At 41.9% G+C, this 20,186-nt stretch overlaps 1 protein-coding gene across 5 annotated transcripts in view; it reads left to right on the top strand.

Moving 5' to 3' along the window:
* The window catches only part of PTPRC (protein tyrosine phosphatase receptor type C), a 297,791-nt gene that overhangs the window by 176,164 nt on the left and 101,441 nt on the right, over nucleotides 1-20,186 (top strand). For all 5 annotated transcript variants that reach the window (XM_075322141.1, XM_075322140.1, XM_075322139.1 and 2 more), the window contains 3 exons: nucleotides 1,651-1,785; nucleotides 3,948-4,064; nucleotides 11,964-12,026. In XM_075322141.1, the coding sequence (XP_075178256.1) occupies nucleotides 1,651-1,785; nucleotides 3,948-4,064; nucleotides 11,964-12,026 (315 nt within the window). The remainder of the gene's footprint in view (nucleotides 1-1,650; nucleotides 1,786-3,947; nucleotides 4,065-11,963; nucleotides 12,027-20,186) is intronic.

The following is a 20,186-nucleotide window of genomic DNA, read 5'->3' as shown; positions in this document are numbered from 1 at the left end:
AAATTCTGTACCTTGTCCGTTGCTTTGCACACTTTTTCATATCTTTGTGTGGGCAAGGTAGGGAAGTTTAGGGATAGCCTTCAGAGAGTGGCGGCGCCATATCGTCTGTATCATTAGGGTGCCGAACTCCGCGCTAGGATAGGAGGGAGGTATATTTCTTAGGGTGTGATCTCCACGCTCCTCCCTTTTACTTTGCATTTTAGTTCACTGTGTTAGTTGGATGGTTTTTAAGCAAGTTTGAATAAAGTTGCTATTTTAAGGATTATATAATTTTTGTTAGGGACATAAATATTACCAAACTACAGTGTGTAATCAATTGTACAGGCCTCATAAGATAAAAGTCATCTGGACACACCTAGCTAAGGGCTGAGAACCCAACCATCACATAAATATTGAGGGCCTTCTCACTGTCTCCTGACAGATTAAGCAGGGAATATTAAACTGGCCATACCCATGAGATAGCTGTTGGATGAACATTTGACTGGCACACATTCTGTCTGACTGCTCCCTACAACACGAATGCTTGAATTTCCAAGTTCTAATTTGTTTTCAAAAGGTAGAGAAAAGTAAGAAAAGTCTGGCAGCAGCTTATCTCCCCTAAATCAGAAATGTTTGAAATTCCAAAGGATGGATCCCTTCATGTCCCCCGATGTCTGGGGAATGGTTGTGAGGCACCCAAATATATTAGATGGTTGGCTGGCCACTACTAAAATTGGCAGGCTATGCTGAATTTCACTTACTTTGCATGACAGCTTCCCAATTTTAGCTGAAATAAAAGGAGAAGAAGAGAGAACAATACAGAAATCTAATGTGTTTGGCCAATTTTAGAAAAACCTTTACTAGACACATTTTAAAAGTAGATTGGTGGAAGACTAAATTCAGAGGCCTTCATATTCTCAATAACAAAGGATCTGCAGAGCTTGGCCATGCACTTGTCAGCTCTAAATGGAAATTAAGTCTTAAAGGAGTTTTCCACTACTAATGTAACCCTCTTCATTTGTCCTAACTATTCCTTACTAACACTTTCCCAATATACTTCTGCTCCCTACTCTGCTACTGTAAGCTTATTTTTCTGTGGCGCATTTATACCTTTATTGATATTTTGCTTTAATTCTTCTAGGCTGGAGACCGTAATTGGAAAAACTGAGCAGGGCATGTCACTATTGGAAGTATGGATGCCTCTCTGTGACTTACCCAGACTGCTGTCACTCACAGAGAGGCAGCCCCGCACCCACCAATGACATGCCCTGCTCAGTTTGTCTGATTCCAGTCTCCAGACTTGAAGGGTTAAAGCAAAACATTACTAAAGATATGTATGTGCTGCAGTGCGATAAGCTTACATGAGCAGAGTAGGACGCAGAAGTATATTGGTAAAGTGTTAGTTAGGAATAGTTAGGACAAATGAAAGGGGGTCATATTAGTAAAGGAAAACCTCTCTAAGGCAACCCCTTTGATTACAACTTATGCCATATTTCTTTAATATGTTGAACTTCTATTTAGTAAGGGATAATTTAAAATAGTATTTTCACTTGCAATCCTGCATGAAATAAAGATTTTAAAATTACACTTTTCTGCCAAATAATCAACTCAGCTCTTTTACATTATCATTTACAATGCATTTGTAAAATCTTTTTTTTTAATCATCTGTAGATGGAAAACCCATCCCCGGGAAGGAAGTTGTGATAGGCCTGGAAGCTTACACAGAATACAATTGTATATCTACTTTACAGTACAAGGGCAAAACAATAAATAACAAAACTGAAACTGTAATGACCACGATTGGAGGTAAGCCCATACTTAACAGAATGATGCAATATGTAGTAAAATGTTTTAATATGATAATGATATAATAAATGTATGTGTGAATGTGTGAAAAAGGGAACAAGTAACAATGAGAGGCTATGTAACAAATACGCTATTCGCAGTAATGGCATCTAGCAGGTTATAGCTGGGGGCTAAATTTGTGTGTGATTTCTAAATATAATTTAATAATATAACAATATGTCGATCTCCGTGAATCTGTGCGGTGTCAAATATAGGAGACCTCCACTTGGGAGGCAGCAGCCATCATGCATGAATCTCTCTGTGTAGAAAACCTCATTGTTGACCTTAGCAACAAACGACAAACTCTTTAAAAATTGAAATGTCGCTGGTTTCTATAGGCAACAGAAAAACATTTCTGTTCATCAGTTGTTATGAATCTTTCTATGTTCCAGCAAGTACTTGTTGTGATGCCAACAGCAATAAAACGGATATCAACTTTAATTTTTGCTGAGCATAAAAATAAAGGACTTGATCCGATTGGTTTTTGAAGCATTTTATTATTATTATTATTATTATTATTATTAATAATAATAATAATAATAATAATAATGTAATTGTCATTCTTGCAGCGCACTGCCCGCCCACACATCCACTGCAACGTCTAGGTATATGCAGATTTACAAAACCTTTCAGGATAAAATATTGAAGACTCATCCTTAGGATAGACCAACCATGATTGATCAGTTGGTACAAGCCCGCTATTCAAGAGAAAGAGAAAAATTGAAATAAATCTGAGAATTTAAAGATGACACATAGCTCTCATATAACCAACAAGGGGGTGACTTTCCCAAAGAAATTAGTTTGTTCTCATTTTTAAAGAGGTTTTTCGCTTTCACAAAAGTGGTGCCCAAACTATTACATAATTGTAAAACAACAAACAAAGATATTCACCCTCCCTGGGTCCAGCACAGGCTCTCCACTGCTGTACCAAAACACAGAGATTGGACTACTGAGTGTAGTTTTGACAAAATTCCAGTTTTATCAGCAGATTATCACTAGAGAACCAGTAAACCTGCTGCCATGTAGTCATCCATATTAATAACCTCTGTATAACTCCACCCCCACCACTGATTGACCGGTATCTGAGTACACAGTGCATAGGCAGAAAGCTGCCAATCAGTGTTTTATACAGAGCTTAAAATTAAGAGAACTACAAGATCTGCAGCAAATAAAACAGTGATTTTATCAAAACTACAGCAAACAACCCAGACTGTGATATACTGCTGGAATCAGGGTCTCTTCACTGCTGTACCAAAACACAGAGATTGGACTACTGAGTGTAGTTTTGACAAAATTCCAGTTTTATCAGCAGATTATCACTAGAGAACCAGTAAACCTGCTGCCATGTAGTCATCCATATTAATAACCTCTGTATAACTCCACCCCCACCACTGATTGACCGGTATCTGAGTACACAGTGCATAGGCAGAAAGCTGCCAATCAGTGTTTTATACAGAGCTTAAAATTAAGAGAACTACAAGATCTGCAGCAAATAAAACAGTGATTTTATCAAAACTACAGCAAACAACCCAGAATGTGATATACTGCTGGAATCAGGGTCTCTGCTCCTACATCATGCTGCTCTCAGATTTGGTGGTAAACACCAGGTGACAGATTCCCTTTAAGCTCAATATTTTATAACATATCATTTTAGCTAGTTTTAAGTGTAAAATTCTCTTTTTTTATTTTTCAGAACATAAAAGATAATTCTACATATTAAGACCATTTTTCTAGTCTCCCAGTATAAAGCAGCATAGTCAATGTGCTGTACACTATTAGATTAATGCTTTGTTGATTCACTTCCAAATAATTCTATAAAAAACATTGTTTCTTGAAAAAAGGGGGAGACCTCCAAGCATTAATATTATTTTTTTAGGTGCATGATCCAAAATAATTTAGCTCCGATAGCTTTTATCATAAATCAGAACCTTTGATCAGGGTACGTTATTTGCAGGAATTACCTCTGGTTACACAGACAGTATATAGGACGGCCAGCTTTGCTTTAACTGAAATTTATAGAAAAAATACATATGTTGTAAACATTGGGCAAATATGAAGTTTTTATATAATTAGAAAACCTTTCAGTATAAACATATACTCATATTTGTTTTATTCTGTTTCAGACCCAGAAGCGGTACAAAATTTGCGTGTTTTATCAACTAATACAACAATTGATGTTACATGGGATCAGCCAAGCAAAACCAATGGCCCATTGGCTGGATATTGTGTTGCTATAAAACGTGAGTATCTGGGGTAGCTGTTTGGATCACAGTGACGTGTTCTTCCATTTTAGCCCCTTATTCACTTACCTTATTGTATGAATAGCAATATGTAATTTAAGTTACAGTTTAAAAACAAAATTATAGTAATTCTTGTAGTATTTAACTCGTTCATGATTGTGAGTTTTGGAGTCTTTATATCCAGATCAAAATATACTTTATTCTGTGCTGTCCGACTTTGTTCACACCTGCATCAGACACTGTTCAGGGGCCTGTCATAGATTTAGCTGTATGCTACATCAAAACAAGGCAGGAATCCAATGGATGCCATGAATCAATGGACACCATGATGGAAACAATGTACCTCCTATAGATCAATAGGATCTATCGGGTGCTTTTTATTTTTTTTACAAAAAAGACAAGTGTATAATTGTTTCAAACATCTGTCAGTAAGAAACATTTAAAAAACACAAGTGTGTCAAATTAGTATTAAAGAGAACCTGTCACCAGATTTGGGGCCTATAAGCTGCAGCCACCACCAGTGGGCTCTTATATACAGCATTCTAACATGCTGTATATAACAGCCCAGGCCGCTGTGTAGAGCGTAAAAATGACTTTATAATAAAGTCGCTGCGGTGCAGATGGGTCAGATGGGTGTCTCCGTTCTCCAGATGCGGCACCTCCTCTTTCAGCCATCTTTGTCCTCCTTCTTCTGAAGCCTGGGTACATAACGCGTCCTACGTTATCCACACTAGCCGGCATTGAGATTCTGCGCAGGCGCACTTTGATCTGCCCTGAGCAGGGCAGATCAAAGTATTGTAGTGCGCATGAGCAGACATAGGACATAGGACGCGTCATGCACCCAGGCTTCAGAAGAAGGAGGACAAAGATGGCCGAAAGAGGAGGCGCCGCACCTGGAGAATGGAGACACCCATCTGACCCATCTGCTCCACACTGACCATTTAGGTGAGTATTATAACGTCATTTTTACGCTCTACACAGCGGCCTGTGCTCTTATATACAGCATGTTAGAATGATGTATATAAGAGCCCAGTGGTGGTTGTCGCAGCTTATAGGCACCAAAACTGGTGACAGATTCCCTTTAAATAAAGAATTTACCAAAAACATAGAAATAGAAGAAGTCCTATTAAAACAAACTATCACTGTGTTTACCTACATAGGGAATTAGCAAGAAGGTTGTACGATGGCATCCACACACACTCAGTGCAAGTTTCGCATCCAGATGTCATACATTTTGTAAAATCTATATATATAATTGCCTTATTCTGTCTGTCTGTCTGTCTATCTGTCTGTCTGTCTGTCTGTCTGTCTGTCTTGCTCCAAAATTGTGTCCTTACGGTGACACAAAGCTGATTGGCCGCTGGGCTCGCCATGGCCCTGCCCCCCGCACGGATTGGCCGCTCGCCCAGGCTGCGCCCCCACACGGATTGGCCGGCCGCTCGCCCAGGCTCCGCCCCCCCCCACAGATTGGCCTCTCGCCCTGGCACCCTGCAGGCATTGGCAACTCGGCCACGCCCCGCCCCCTCACGCAATGCACGCTAGCTCTGGCCCCGCCCCCCCCACACATTCCCCGAACCGACACGGTCACGGAGCCACGACTACCAGGTGAGTACTGTACCCCTGGGAGCCCACATCAGCGTACGCCGCCAAACCAGCCGACACATACCCTCGCATTGCTGGGGCTGGCCGGCGTATGCTGGTGTGGGCTCCCGTGCGAGCGGGGGACGAGATACGCTGGTAACCATGGTAGCATAGTTACCAGCGCATCAAGGTCCTGCAGCGGCGGAACATACACACACATAACAGCACACACACACACACACACACATATACACACACACATCAGATCACACTCACTCTCACACACACCTCACACACACATCACATCGCATCCACACATCAAGGTCCTGCAGCGGCGGAACATACACACACGCACACACATAACAGCACACACACACACACACACACATCAGATCACACTCACTCTCACACACACATCACATCGCATCCACATACTCACAACATCCTGGGATATCGCTTGCTTCTCGGCGGCGATACTGTGCTGTGAGCTTCCAGGACCTGCCGGAGGATCACATGGACAGAAGCATGTGGTATCTCCGGATGTTGTGAGTATGAGCGCGTATGTGCAATATCGTCAATGTGTGTGTGCGTGAGTGTATGCGATCGGGTGTGTGTGAGTGTATGCGATCGGGTGTGTGTGAGTGTATGCGATCGGGTGTGTGTGAGTGTATGCGATCGGGGGGGTGTGAGTGTATGCGATCGGATCTGTGAGTGTCGGCAGAGGAGCACGGCGTGCTGGAGGAGGCTGGGAGGAGAGAGGCTGATCCTGGGGAAGGCTGGGATAGGGAGGCTGAGAGAAGAGAGGCTGATGCGGGGGGAGGCTGAGGCTGGGGTAGGCTGGGAGGAGAGAGGCTGATGCTGGGGACCAAAAAGGCTGATGCTGGGAGGAGAGAGGCTGATGCTGGGGGAGGCTGAGGCTGGGGTAGGCTGGGAGGAGAGAGGCTGATGCTGGGAGGAGAGAGGCTGATGCTGGGGGAGGCTGAGGCTGGGGTAGGCTGGGAGGAGAGAGGCTGATGCTGGGAAGAGAGAGGCTGATGCTGGGAGGAGAGAGGCTGATGCTGGGGGAGGCTGAGGCTGGGGGAGGCTGAGGGTGGGGTAGGCTGGGAGGAGAGAGGCTGATGCTGGGGACAGAAAAGGCTGATGCTGGGAGGAGAGAGGCTGATGCTGGGAGGAGAGAGGCTGATGCTGGGGGAGGCTGAGGCTGGGGTAGGCTGGGAGGAGAGAGGCTGATGCTGGGAGGAGAGAGGCTGATGCTGGGAGGAGAAAGGTTGATGCTGGGGACAGAAAAGGCTGATGCTGGGAGGAGAGAGGCTGATGCTGGGATGAGAGAGGCTGATGCTGGGGACAGAGAGGCTGATGCTGGGGACAGAGAGGCTAATGCTGGGGACAGAGAGGCTGATGCTGGGATGAGAGAGGCTGATGCTGCGGGTAGAGAGGCTGATGCTGGGAGGAGAGAGGCTGATGCTGCAGGCAGAGAGGCTGATGCTGCGGGTAGAGAGGCTGATGCTGGTGCAGCATGGGGGATGGAGCACGATGGGGGGTGCGCAGCATGGGGGATGGAGGGCGTTTGGGAGTGCGCAGCATGGCGGATGGAGCACGTTTGGGAGTGCGCAGCATGGCGGATGGAGCACGTTTGGGAGTGCGCAGCATGGCGGATGGAGCACGTTTGGGAGTGCGCAGCATGGCGGATAGAGCACGTTTGGGAGTGCGCACCATGGCGGATGGAGCACGTTTGGGAGTGCGCAGCATGGTGGATGGAGCACGTTTGGGAGTGCGCAGCATGGCGGATGGAGCACGTTTGGGAGTGCGCAGCATGGGGGATGCAGCACGATGGGGAGTGCGGAGTATGGCGGATGGAGCACATTTGGGAGTGTGCAGCATGGCGGATGGACCATGTTTGGGAGTGCGCAGCATGGCGGATGGAGCACGTTTGGGAGTGCGCAGCATGGCGGATGGAGCACGTTTGGGAGTGCGCAGCATGGGAGATGGAGCACGATGGGGGGTGCGCAGCATAGGGGATGGAGAACGATGGGGAGTGCGCTGCATGGGGGATGGAGCACGATTGGGAGTGCGGAGTATGGCGGATGGAGCACGTTTGGGAGTGCGCAGCATGGCGGATGGATCACGTTTGGGAGTGCGCAGCATGGCGAATGAAGCACGTTTGGGAGTGCGCAGCATGGGAGATGGAGCACGATGGGGGGTGCGCAGCATAGGGGATGGAGCACGATGGGGAGTGCGCTGCATGGGGGATGGAGCACGATGGGGAGTGCGCTGTATGGGGGATGGAGCACGATGGGAAGTGCACACCTCCCCCCAACACACACACACACACGCGCGCGCGCACTGCACAACACACCACACACACACTGGGAACCACAAACAACTGCCCTAAACAGACACCCACACACAGAGACAACGCTGCACACACAAATATACGCACATACCGCACAACACACACATTGCACAAAACATACCTCCCCCAAAACACACCACACACACACAAACTGCGCAACACACACACAATGCTACAGACACACAGCGCTCCACAAACAACGCAACACACGCAACACACATACAACACCGCTCTCACCCCCCGTCACACCCAGACAACACCCAGAACATGTACAGCACCCTACACAAACACTTGGTAACTACAGACAACAACATCTATATATATATAACAAAAATCATACATGCACTACACAATACGTAAATTCTAGAATACCCGATGCGTAGAATCGGGCCACCTTCTAGTATGACATAAATGCCTCTCTAAAGGCCCTGTCACACACAGAGATAAATCTGCGGCAGATCTGTGGTTGCAGTGACATTGTGGACAATCAGTGCCAGGTTTGTGGCTGTGTATAAATGGAACAATATGTCCATGATTTCACTGCAACAACAGATCTGCCAAATATTTATCTCTGTGTGTGACGGGGCCTTTAAACATTTCGTTCAGGCTTTGTTCATGTCTGCTTTGGAGATTCCATTCAAAGCCACTTGATCCGATCTCACTATGTTTCAGGATGGGAATGGTCCAGTTAATAAAGATCGTGAGCAAATAAGAGTTATAATTTAAGGCAACTTAGTTTCATCCCTTCATGTGCTTTGCCACACAAGTAGATTGTGGTAAAGTGTTACCGCATCATGCCATACAGTATGTATGGCATGGGAATAGAGCACACATAGAAGCTGCATTAATCAATTGCAGTCTTAGGTCAACCCCTACCATGTATATTTTTATGGCATGAACCAACAACTACCAGTATATTCTTAAGCATGGTAAGGAGATGCTGGGATTTGTTCTTACCAGCCATCATTGGGCTGCAGAGAATACAAAAAACACTGTACTGATTAGATGCAGTCAGTATCAGAAATAAGCATTTACATCCAGATACCTTGTAGGTGATATCTTCTCTGAGTTGAGTCATTCACATCCTTTAGGCTACATGCGCACACTGCAGTTTTGCTGTCACAACCAACTGCATCTTTGAGACATCAAAACTGCACCTAAACTGCACCTTGTACCAGAGAGCCTGGAAATGTAAAAAAACAAACAAAAGCCAGCTCGTAATGATGCTGTGTTTTTGGTGCACTTTGGGGGCATTTTTGTCAAATCTGATTTTGATGCGTTTTTTGGGGAAAAATTGTGATGGGCGGACTAGACTGTAAAGTTGGACCCCCACGGTTTCAAAGGCACCTGAGTACTAGGCCCGGGCCAGAATTCTCAGGTAATTTCCGCCACTTGGAAAAAAAAAAGTAAAATAAATGAAAAAAATAATAAAGAGATCACAGTATACTTACCGAGTCTGTGGCGCGGCTTTAACTGCACCGGCAGCCGCTCATTCTTCTTCCAGGACCGCTCATTAAGCTTATACATATTCACTGCTTCCCTTGCTCACTGGCGTCTGTTATTGGTTGCAATCAGACAGCACCCTGAGCTTGTAAGACAGCCTGTCTGATGCTTCCTATCATAGCCCTGATCTGCAAATGTATAGCGTACAGTAAAATTAAATAAATAAATAATTGGCATAGGCCCCCCCATATTATGATGATATCTAGCACAGATAAAGCCTATGGCTGCAGGCTGTAGCCCTGAGCCGTGCGCTTATCTTGGCTGTGTATCAAACTAAGAAAAACCACATGCACTTTTTTTTTTTAAATAAAAATTGAAATATATAATTAATAAAAACAGTTTGCGGTCCCCCCAATTTTGATATTCAGCTATGATGAAGCCCAAAAGCTGAGGGCTGGTATTTTCAGTCTGGGGAGTCCAATGGTTATTGGGAGCCACCCATCTTAAAAATAGCAGCCTAGCAATCCCAGCACTTTACCCAGCTCTTTGTCCTGGTGTAGTGACAATTGGGGTAATAAGGAGTTAATAGCAGCCCTCAGCTGTCACTAAGCCCTATATTAGTAACGGGATGTTTCTATGAGACCATGTTCCTGTACGGTCAGACATGGCCATTACACAGTACATAGCAAGGACATATATACACAATTATCTTTGCACGAGAAATTATTATTATTCCAAGATCTATTGATTAAAATTAATTTGTTCATGAGAAAACCTCTTAAACGACCACCATTTTAATGCATATCGAAGGTTGTACAGGGGTTAAGCACTGTAGTGTTACAATATACCAACAGGTTAGGAAATCCTACTCTGTCATTCCTTTGTGGGAGAAACAGGATTGAATCTCCATCTGCCTCCTTTCCATTTATATCTATGAAGCAAAGTTTGAGGGCATTCTAATAGATATTTTAGACAGCAAAAAGAACAGAAAATGAAACCTGAGCAAAATTTGGAGTTAAATGAGGGAATAAACTGTGTTAACTTTAGCTATATGGGAAAATATCATATCATATCCAAAATAAATCCTTTTTATCTTCAAAAGAGCATTTGGGTTTAGAATTAGCATATAATTAACATCTGAAGCAGAATGTGCCTTGAAGCACCAGACCCCAATTGTGATACTGGAAATCATCAACCCCATCATCCCGTCATACTGATTATTAAAAAGGTGGTTCACTACTCAGCAAAGTGCCCACACATTGACGTAAACCTATTACCGTCCGCTCATCCCCATCACGTGACCCCCGGGATCTGTGACCTTTGAGATCCGGTGATGTCAGGTCAACTTCCAGTTGACCTGACATCACCGAGGCGGGCCTCAGTCTCCCTGAGTGACTGGGCTGTGGGTGGAGTTTTACTGCTCATCACAGCCCAATATCAGTCATGATTGTGGCGCTCTGCAGAGAAGGAGAGATCAGTCGAGATGCTGGGCAGGGACAAGCGGGGATGCTTCACCCCGCAGCCCAGTCTCTCAGGGAGACTGGGGATCGCCTCGGTGATGTCAGGCCAACTGGAAGTTAACGTGACATCACCGGATCTCAGAGGTCACGGATCCTGGGGGTCATGTGAAGGGGATGAGCGGACCACAAAAGCACTACTCAGAGGCAAAATTGACTAAACAAGGTATTTGAAAAAAGTCTTCATTATGAGTTTTAAATCAATATGTAGCCACTAATGCTGAGTAGTGAACCACCCCTTTAACATTTTAATTTTGTGCTCGTATTGATGGTTTGTTTTTGTTTTATATCAGATCTAGTTGTTATACAATCTAATACTATCCACCAAAAAAGTATTTATGTACGTTTTATTTGCCATGATGTTATTCGCAATACTCTTAATATACTGCAAACTTAAAGGATGATCCATCATTTCAGCAGTTTGGATTACATCAATGCTTTTCTTTATTTCTTTGGCTGGTTCCTAAACATGAACCCTTCCTAATCTGTTGCCACTATGCAGCCACTAAAGACTAGGACAAAAACAGGACATCGCTATGTATAAATAAAAAAAAGTCTGTAGCCCTATGTAAAAGTTAGATCCTTACCTTCTCATGTGATTATTAAAATTATAGCTACTATTTGCATACATGGTTTTTACATCACAAGAGGGCTGAAATCACAGGTACAATGCTTAGTACTGGTTATATGTTGTCCTTCATCCTGCTGCTTCTGTTTAAGTTTGTAGAACAGAGAGACAAGGCAGCAGAATGTCCTCCTTGTGTACAGTGTATGGGAGACGTCAGAGATGCCATCTTCACCTACTCTATAAATGAGCTCAGGGAAAACTGAAAATTAGATTGTGAATCGGTAGTGGGCAGAAACTGATGACTAATATAGGAAAAGTCATTTTCTGTAAATCTACATTGTTATTCCTCATGTGCATACATGATGGCTAATTCTGAAAAGTCACCAGAAAAAAAAAAAATCAATTTTAGTTATATATTTTTCTTTCTTCTTATACAGAGACTTCTCAGGAAAAGACTAATTGGGAAGAGACTTATTGGAAAGAGAAAGAATACATTCCAGGTAAATTAGATTTCTTTCATGAGTCTTTTATGCATACAACGATATTGGGTTACTCCTTCCACCTGGAGAAAGAAAGGTTCAATCTCCAGAGGAGACAATGCTTCTTTACCATAAGAAGTATTATTCTGTAGAGTTGTCTACCTTGGGTGCCGGTCACATTGGGAACCATTGATGGTTTAAAAAAAAGGTTTAGATGCACTTTTAGAAGAAAATTACATAAATAGTTATATAAATATATAAAGCTCTTTTCTGAAATTTTAGTCCATTGTATCGACAATTGGGATTAAGAGATAAAGATTACCTACCTTGACGTGAACCAGATCATGCTTTGTGGTTGTACATATAGCCTTTCCTTTTACCCTCTCCCATTCCTGGGTTGCACTTGATGGACCTTGGTCTTTTCTCAACCGTATTAACTATGTAACACTATATGTTGGGTTTAAAAAACAAAAACAAGAACTCAAAATATACACCAAAAGGATGTGAAAATTACACAAAAATTCAGAACTTTAAACTATCCAAGATAAATTGTGTATATTTACGTGATCGTCTGTGTCCATGCCTTTGATGTGTGCTCACACGCTGAGCCCACATCTTTTAATCAGCCATCAAGTGCCTCTAACAGCCATAGGAGGATCCAAGATCCACCAGTGGCTAACCAATTAAATGCTGCTGTGAATCACTGATAGGGGCATTTAACACTCGCTGACTGAAAGCACATGACTGATCCAGACCATCGATGCCCACGTAAAGTGGCATCGCATGACAGTTAGGGATCAGTTGATGACCCTGTGCTTGTCATCTTGATCCCAATTTGAACGCCAGTTCATCCCAGCATTCATAGGAGATCTTGATTTTTTGCTATACAATGATCGGATGATTGCAGTTTCAAGTGCCCTAAAAGGCAATAAAAAGTTAAAAAAAACTTTAAAAAAATATTGCAAAAAAATAAAAAAAAAGTAAATTAATCTAAACGGCGTAATAAAAGAAAAACAAAACAAAAAACTCCAGAATTATGTTTTTTTGGTCACTGCAACAATGCAATAAAAGACAATCATATTATTGTTTTTATCACAAAATCATATCAGTAAAAAGTCAGCTCAGGGTGCAAAAAAATAAGCCCTCACAAAGCCTCATATCCTAAAAAATTTGAATTTTATGGGCCTAGGAAAATGGAAACAAAATTAAAAATTATTTTTTGACAAGTTTCTGGATTTTTTCACCACTTAAGTAAAAAAAACTATATATGTTTGGTATTTACATACTCATATTGACCTGGGGAATCATGTTGGCAAGACTGTTTTGCCATATAGTGAGCATGGTAAATAAAAAACAAAAATCGAGTCTGGAATTACACTGTTTTTGCACTGTTTTTGCAATTTCACCATACTTGAAATTGTATTTTTTTCCCCGTTTTCCAGTATACTATGTAGAATGAATGGTGACATTCAAAAGTAAATCTCGCCCTGCAAAAAAAAAAGCCTTCATGTGGCAATATTGATGAAAATGTAAAAACGTTATAACTCTTGGAAAAAGGGGAGGAAAAAACAAAAATGGAAAATTGCCCATGAATGAAGTTAAAAAGTTTCCAATTTGTGTATAGACTACCAACTAACATTTGGCTCTAGAATCAGTTGAAATCCATTGCTATTGGCTTATGAGGATTTTTTTTTCCATGGCATGTGGATGAGATTTATTAAAACATCATCCATTTTGCTTCTACTGTGATCTGCCTTTAAATTTTCTGCGTGCAAATTCAGCAACTTGTGAACTTATTCATATGGTTTACAAAGTATGTGGGTCCATCTAATTAAATCTATTAATATGCTGTGTTGAATCACAGGAAGGCTGATATTAAACCCCTGTAAGGAAGTTTCCAATTATCTTTATTAGGCCTCTTTCACATGTCCGTGCAAAACGCACACGTTTTGCACGGTCCGTTGAGTGGGTTCATATGTGTGTGTGATCCATGTGTGTGTTCAGCATGTGTTGTCAGTGTGCTGTCTGTGTCTTATCTGTGATAGCACATGGAGAGCAGGAACTTCTATACTCACCTGTCTCCGTCTATGCTGCTGCTTCTGCATCCGTGGTGCAGTGAATATGTAATGAGCATAATGAGGGAGCCCGGAAGCAAGTGACAGCAGCACCAAAGACAGCAAGGCTGGAGACAGATGAGTATAGAAAATAATTTTATTTCAAATACACGTGTTTTCTTTGGTACGTTTCAAGTTGATGTCACACGGATCACATCAGACAGAAAAATGGAGATGTCGCCGTGTGAAGCACACATGCTCCACATGAATACATGTCCGTTAGAAAACAGGGATGTGTGCGCAGACCCATGGATTTTAATGGGTCTGCGTATGTCCGTGTCTCCGGTACATATGAAAATAGACGTTATACTTTCCGGAATCAAGGATGTGTCAAGGAGGCCTTACATGAAAAATAAAAACATCTAGCAAATAAACCTGTTGAAATGTACAATGATTATATCTGTCTCTTTAAGAAAAAACAGGTCTGGGGAATTGTGGGTAGAGACAGGAAGAGAGGTGGAAAGGAGGTTTTTAGTTTCAGTTTAGACCATGCTGATGAAACTGTTATGCTGTATGCTGGAGAGAGCTGCAGAAGAATAAAGTACAGTTAGAAGTTACTCTCGTGGATTCCTTATACCGTGTGGACATTACAACTGGCTACGAGCATGGGATATAATCACCGGATGCATGTGTGATTATTGATCCCTGTTTTACCGCTCCACACTCCAGCACCACTGAGAGCCTCCATCATGGCTGAATACTTCCACACCTTCCCACAGTTTGATATGACTGATGTCATTAATCTCTCCCATAACTGGAGAAAATGGCTAAACAGATTTGAGAACTTCCTAGAAGCTATGGACATAAAAGAGGAAAAAAGAAAGAAAACCATGCTCCTGCATTGCGCAGGCACAGGAGTCTATGACATATACAGCACGTTACCTGCAGCCGAGACAGACACGTACAGCAATTGCACCAAAGCTCTCACTGACTATTTCAACCCCAAACAAAACATCAGGTATGAAACATACAAGTTCAGGATTGCTAAGCAGCTTCCCTGAAGAATCCATAGACACCTACTGTATGTCACTCGGCTGAAAGAGCTGGCACATGGATGTGCATTCACAGATGTAGATGATGAAATTCTATCTCAAGTAATTGTCACCTGCTCGTCTAATAATATAAAGCGCAAAGCTCTGCACCAGGATCTCTCTCTGCATGACTTACACAAAATGGCCCGTGCTATAGAAATAGCAGATCATCAGGTTACTGCAATGGAGAATGGGGATAATTTACATGTGCATAATCTCAAACATGAAAGTACATAAGACAAGCAAGCCCCGAAACAAAAGAAATGTTATAGATATGGACAGGATTTCCCTCACCACCTGAACAAATGTGCAGCTATAGGACAGACGTGCAGTTAATGCGGAAAAGAGAATCATTTTGCAGCCGTCTGCAAGTCAGCACACAACAAGTCTTCTCTGCTTATGACAAAGCCCGCAAATGTAAAAATGGTGAATCAGGACACAGAAGAAATATCTGTGGCTTTAAACTATGTGTTCAACACCTCTGCCACTGGCTCAGTACAGTCCCCCTGTAACATCGCCTTTACAATAGATACAGGAGCTTCAGCAGATATCATGGACAGCAATACATATGAACAATTGAAAACAAAACCAGTTTAGGGAAACTAAATGACTCTCAAGTACATCTTCATTTGGATGACAGTGTTCGTCCGGTAGCCCAGCCTCATAGACGTATTCCCTTTCACCTGAGAAAGAAGGTAGAAAAGAAACTCCAATTCCTCATGGATGAGGACGTTATTGAAACTGTTACTGGTCCCACTCCGTGGGTTACTCCACTGGTGGTAGTTCCAAAATCACAGACTCCTGAGCAGGTGAGACTGTGCGTTGACATGCGCCTGCCCAACACTGCTATCCAGAGAGAAAGATATATCTCCCCCACGATTGATGACATCATTCTTCTATTAAATGGAGTGACGGTCTTTTCAAAGCTCCACCTCAATAAGGTCTATTACCAATTAGAACTGAGTCCAGAATCCAGATACTTGACAACATTTTCCACACATGTGGGCCTCAGAAGATATAAGAGATTGATTTTGGGGTTTGCTCAGCAGCGGAAATATTTCAGGATGCGATAAGGAGTGTCATTCAACACATTCCAAATGCCTTAAATTACAGTGATGAGATACTGGTTTTTGGTAAAACTCAAGCTGAACACAATTGTGCTCTATGTGCTATCTTCGAATGCCTGCTCTCTGCTGGACTCACTTTAAAAAAAGAAAAATGTGAATTTGATAAAAGTTCATTAGAGTTCTATGGTCACATTGTCTCGGCGAAAGGAGTACAACCTGATCCCAAGAAAGTGGAATCCATCAAAGCAGCCTCAATTCTACAGAATGCCAATGAAGTACGCTCTTTTCTTGGAATGGCAAGCAACTGTGCTAGATATATTCCAAATTTTTCAACAATCAGCAATCCATTAAAGGAACTTACAAAGTATAACTGTGTTTTTCAATGGTCCCAAGACTGTCAGACCTCTTTTGAAACAATTAAAAATGAACTTTGCTCAACAACCACTATGGCCTATTTTGATCAAGCCCTTCGAACCGAACTAATTGTGGATGCCAGTCCCATGGGACTGGGTGCTATTTTAGCGCAATATAAGGATAACAATCAAAATCCCCACATCATTTCTTATGCAAGTAAAAGCTTTAAGGGAACCTGTCACCAGTTTTATGGCCTATAAGCTACGGCCACCACCAGTGGGCTCTTATATACAGCATTCTAACATGCTGTATATAAGAGCGCAGTCCGCTGTGAGAACATAAACACTTTATAATACTCACGTAAACCGGTCACTGCGGTGCTGGTTGGCCCGGTGGGCGGCGCTGTTCTCCGGGACCGGCGCATCCTCTCTCGGCCATCTTGCTCCTCCGTCTTCTGAAGTCTGTGTGCATGACGCATCCACGTAATACACACTTGCCGGCACTGAGGTCCTGCACAGGCGCACCTTGATCTGCCCTGCTCAGGGCAGATCAAAGTATTGTAGTGCGCCTGTGCAGTCCTATGTTGTTCATTGACCCATAGATCTGCATTCTCGATTTGTTTCAACACTCAGATCAACATCAGACATGTCTCTGATTTTTTTCCTGAGACCAAGTGGTCCAAGGAGCATGCAATATCATGGCTGCAAGTTCTATCTGTAAAAACCAAGGATACGACTCATCCGGGAAAATCGGTCATATGCACGAGCCCTGAGGCTAAATTTCTTTGGTACAAAAATATGGCAGATTTAGCACTGCATATTTATTTTTGGAAATCTGTTGTGACATTTTAAGGAGCAATATATTAGTATAGAAATAATGAAACAACACAACTCTATATAGGTTATTCATTAATTCTGCTGTGTTGAATCCTAGAAAAACAAAATAACCACCTTGAGGCAGAAGGTATTTTCCTATGTTATTACAGACAAAGGCAGTTAGGCTCTTGAGATAAGCGTCTTGATTTTCAGTCAAATTTCTTAGAATTCTACAGCCCCATGAATTTGCACAATTTGAGATTTCATTTGCGAAGATTGCAACAAAAAAAATGTTGGGTGCCATTTCACACGCTGCTGAAGATTTCAGCAGTGAGAGGGTCAGCTAATAACAGCTGGTTACAGGCTTAATATCTGGTTGTGTGATACACAACCTAATAAGGTGACCACATTCCCTTATTACTTTTATTCCTTGTTACTGAGTAAGACCCTATTGCGCTCTTTTTTCTCCAGCTTTTTGATACTGTTTGTGTGTCAACAGCCACACAATTTGAGCACTATTCCTTATCACCTTTCATATGTTTATTGGGTAAGATTGAAATTTCTACTCTTAGCTGTCAGCACAGATAAACCAGACAGATGGAAGCTACAGCCCTCAGCAGTGGGCTTTATCTTGGTTGTGTATCAAAATACAAGTGACCCTACTTAGCTTTTTTTTTTTAATTATTTAGATAAATAAATAATAAAAAAACCACGTAAAGTCCCCCAATTTAATACCCAGCCAAGATAAAGCAGACATCTGGGGGCTAGTATTGTCAAGCTGGGGAGGCCCATGGTTATTGGGCCCTCCCCAATTTAAAAATAACAGCCAACAGCTGCCCCAGAATTGGCACATCCATTAGATGCATGAATTCTGGCGCTTACCTGTTAGGTTTTTTTTTACTATTAGAGACTTTAAAAAAATATTGAATTTTGTAAAAGGAAAATTTTGATTTTGGCCTACATATTCCAAAACTCATAACCTTTCAATATGCTGTGAATAGAACCATATAAGCTTGACTTGAAAACGTTGAGAAACAGTTTCGTAGACAATTAATAGTGGCAGAATAGTGTCACAACATATGTTAGTTATAATATTTAGCAGTTACCCTATGAATTTTGGCGGTTATCTGTAATTTCTTTTTCATAATTTTGGGCTGGAAACCTTAGGAACAGATACATAAAGGTATAAAAATGATTTGTTTTCTAACAGTCCACAGATCTGGACACACTGACAGTTCAAAGAATTATTAGTGCCAACAGAACCATTCTAATGACCATTCTCACTCGGGTCAGTGAGGCCCAACCTTGTACTGGAGAATTTAAGAACAAACATCTCAAGAAAAACTGCATTAAATTCATAACAGATTATGGGGTGGATTTTTTTGTTTTTTAAAAACCTCAGCATATTTTATGTTTTCTGAGAGTTTAACCTGAAGCCTTCTTATATTATTTTAAAGTGTTTGAAAGACTGCAAAAAAAAGCTAAACATATAGCTCCAAAAACTACAATGAGCAATTGAAGTATTTGGAGCAGTTTTTGTAAGAAGCAAGGGAATCAATTAAAGTCTGGTGACTTTAAACAGCACATGATTCGCTTTGCATGATTCACTTAAAATTGATACCACCAATTTACACATTATGGAACAAATGACCTCAGGCTGAGCGGACTTCCTCATATTACATGGTGTAGCACAGCAAATCAGGTGGAAATGTTATTGCTTGTATAAAAGCAAAAGCAAGAAATGCAGCAGCCTCATTGAATCTAGATAGTGATAAGACGTTACAGTTGAAAGCTTTGCCATAGAGAAAGGAAGAGAAAGTCATAGAGCACCAAAACATCTTTTCGTGAATCCAGGGCGGTTTAGATTTTTAGACTACACAGACATGTTTGTTAAACAGCTAAACCGTGATCATTATTTATGTGGTTAATATTCCCATAAACACAAGCAACTACCTCAGTTTTAGAATTTTGTCAGTTATTTACAAGTGTGTATGAACGAGTCTGTTAATTTTTCTGTTTCTCTCTTTCAATCAAGGTTTCTGGTATTTCTGACAGCTAAAATAGTATTATGATGTGCTGAGCTATTCTTACTACCAAAAATACTAAAACGTTATAAAAAGGGCAAAAATGAAAAAAAACCCAAAACAATTACAAAAAAATGGAAAGAGAATTACAAGCAAATTTGGCAAAAAACATGAGATTGCCAAGAGCCCAAGAGCCATTGAACTTTGTTTTCAAATGAAGGTTATTTAAAGAGATTAAACACTTTCATTTTATGTAAACATGGGGATATGATTTTTGTGGTGATAGTTAATATATCAATTATATAAATATCACAGGTTCTCCTCCCACACTTGTTAAAGGTTTGGCCACTTCCAGGACAACCCCTTCTCATTCCCCATGTTTAGCCTCATTAAAATAAAAACTCTTATACTTACCTCCCGTGACAACGCTGTTCCAGTGGTGCCAGTGCTCGCTCTATCGGGGCTCATATGAGGTTGTGAGTGACATCACCCAAGCCTCACACTCAATCATTGCCCTCTTCTCTTTATCAAGCTTCAGATAGACGAGCAATCTACAGGAAGTGAAAGCTGAGTCTGGATGCACACTTCTTGTTAATTACTTATACATCTGAAGGTGGAGAGAGGGAAGCCAGCGATGATTGAGATTGAGTGATGTCAATATCATGTGAGCCCCAGGAGGAGGAGCTTTGGCACCACTGAAATGGTGCCGGCATAGGAGGTAAGTATAAGTATAAGAATTGGGAATGAAAAGAGGTTGTCCTTGTAATAGACAGCCC

This window comes from Anomaloglossus baeobatrachus, chromosome 8 (genome assembly GCF_048569485.1).
Source record: "Anomaloglossus baeobatrachus isolate aAnoBae1 chromosome 8, aAnoBae1.hap1, whole genome shotgun sequence".
NCBI classification, from domain to species: domain Eukaryota; kingdom Metazoa; phylum Chordata; class Amphibia; order Anura; family Aromobatidae; genus Anomaloglossus; species Anomaloglossus baeobatrachus.
This window is presented reverse-complemented; position numbering and strand designations above follow the sequence as displayed.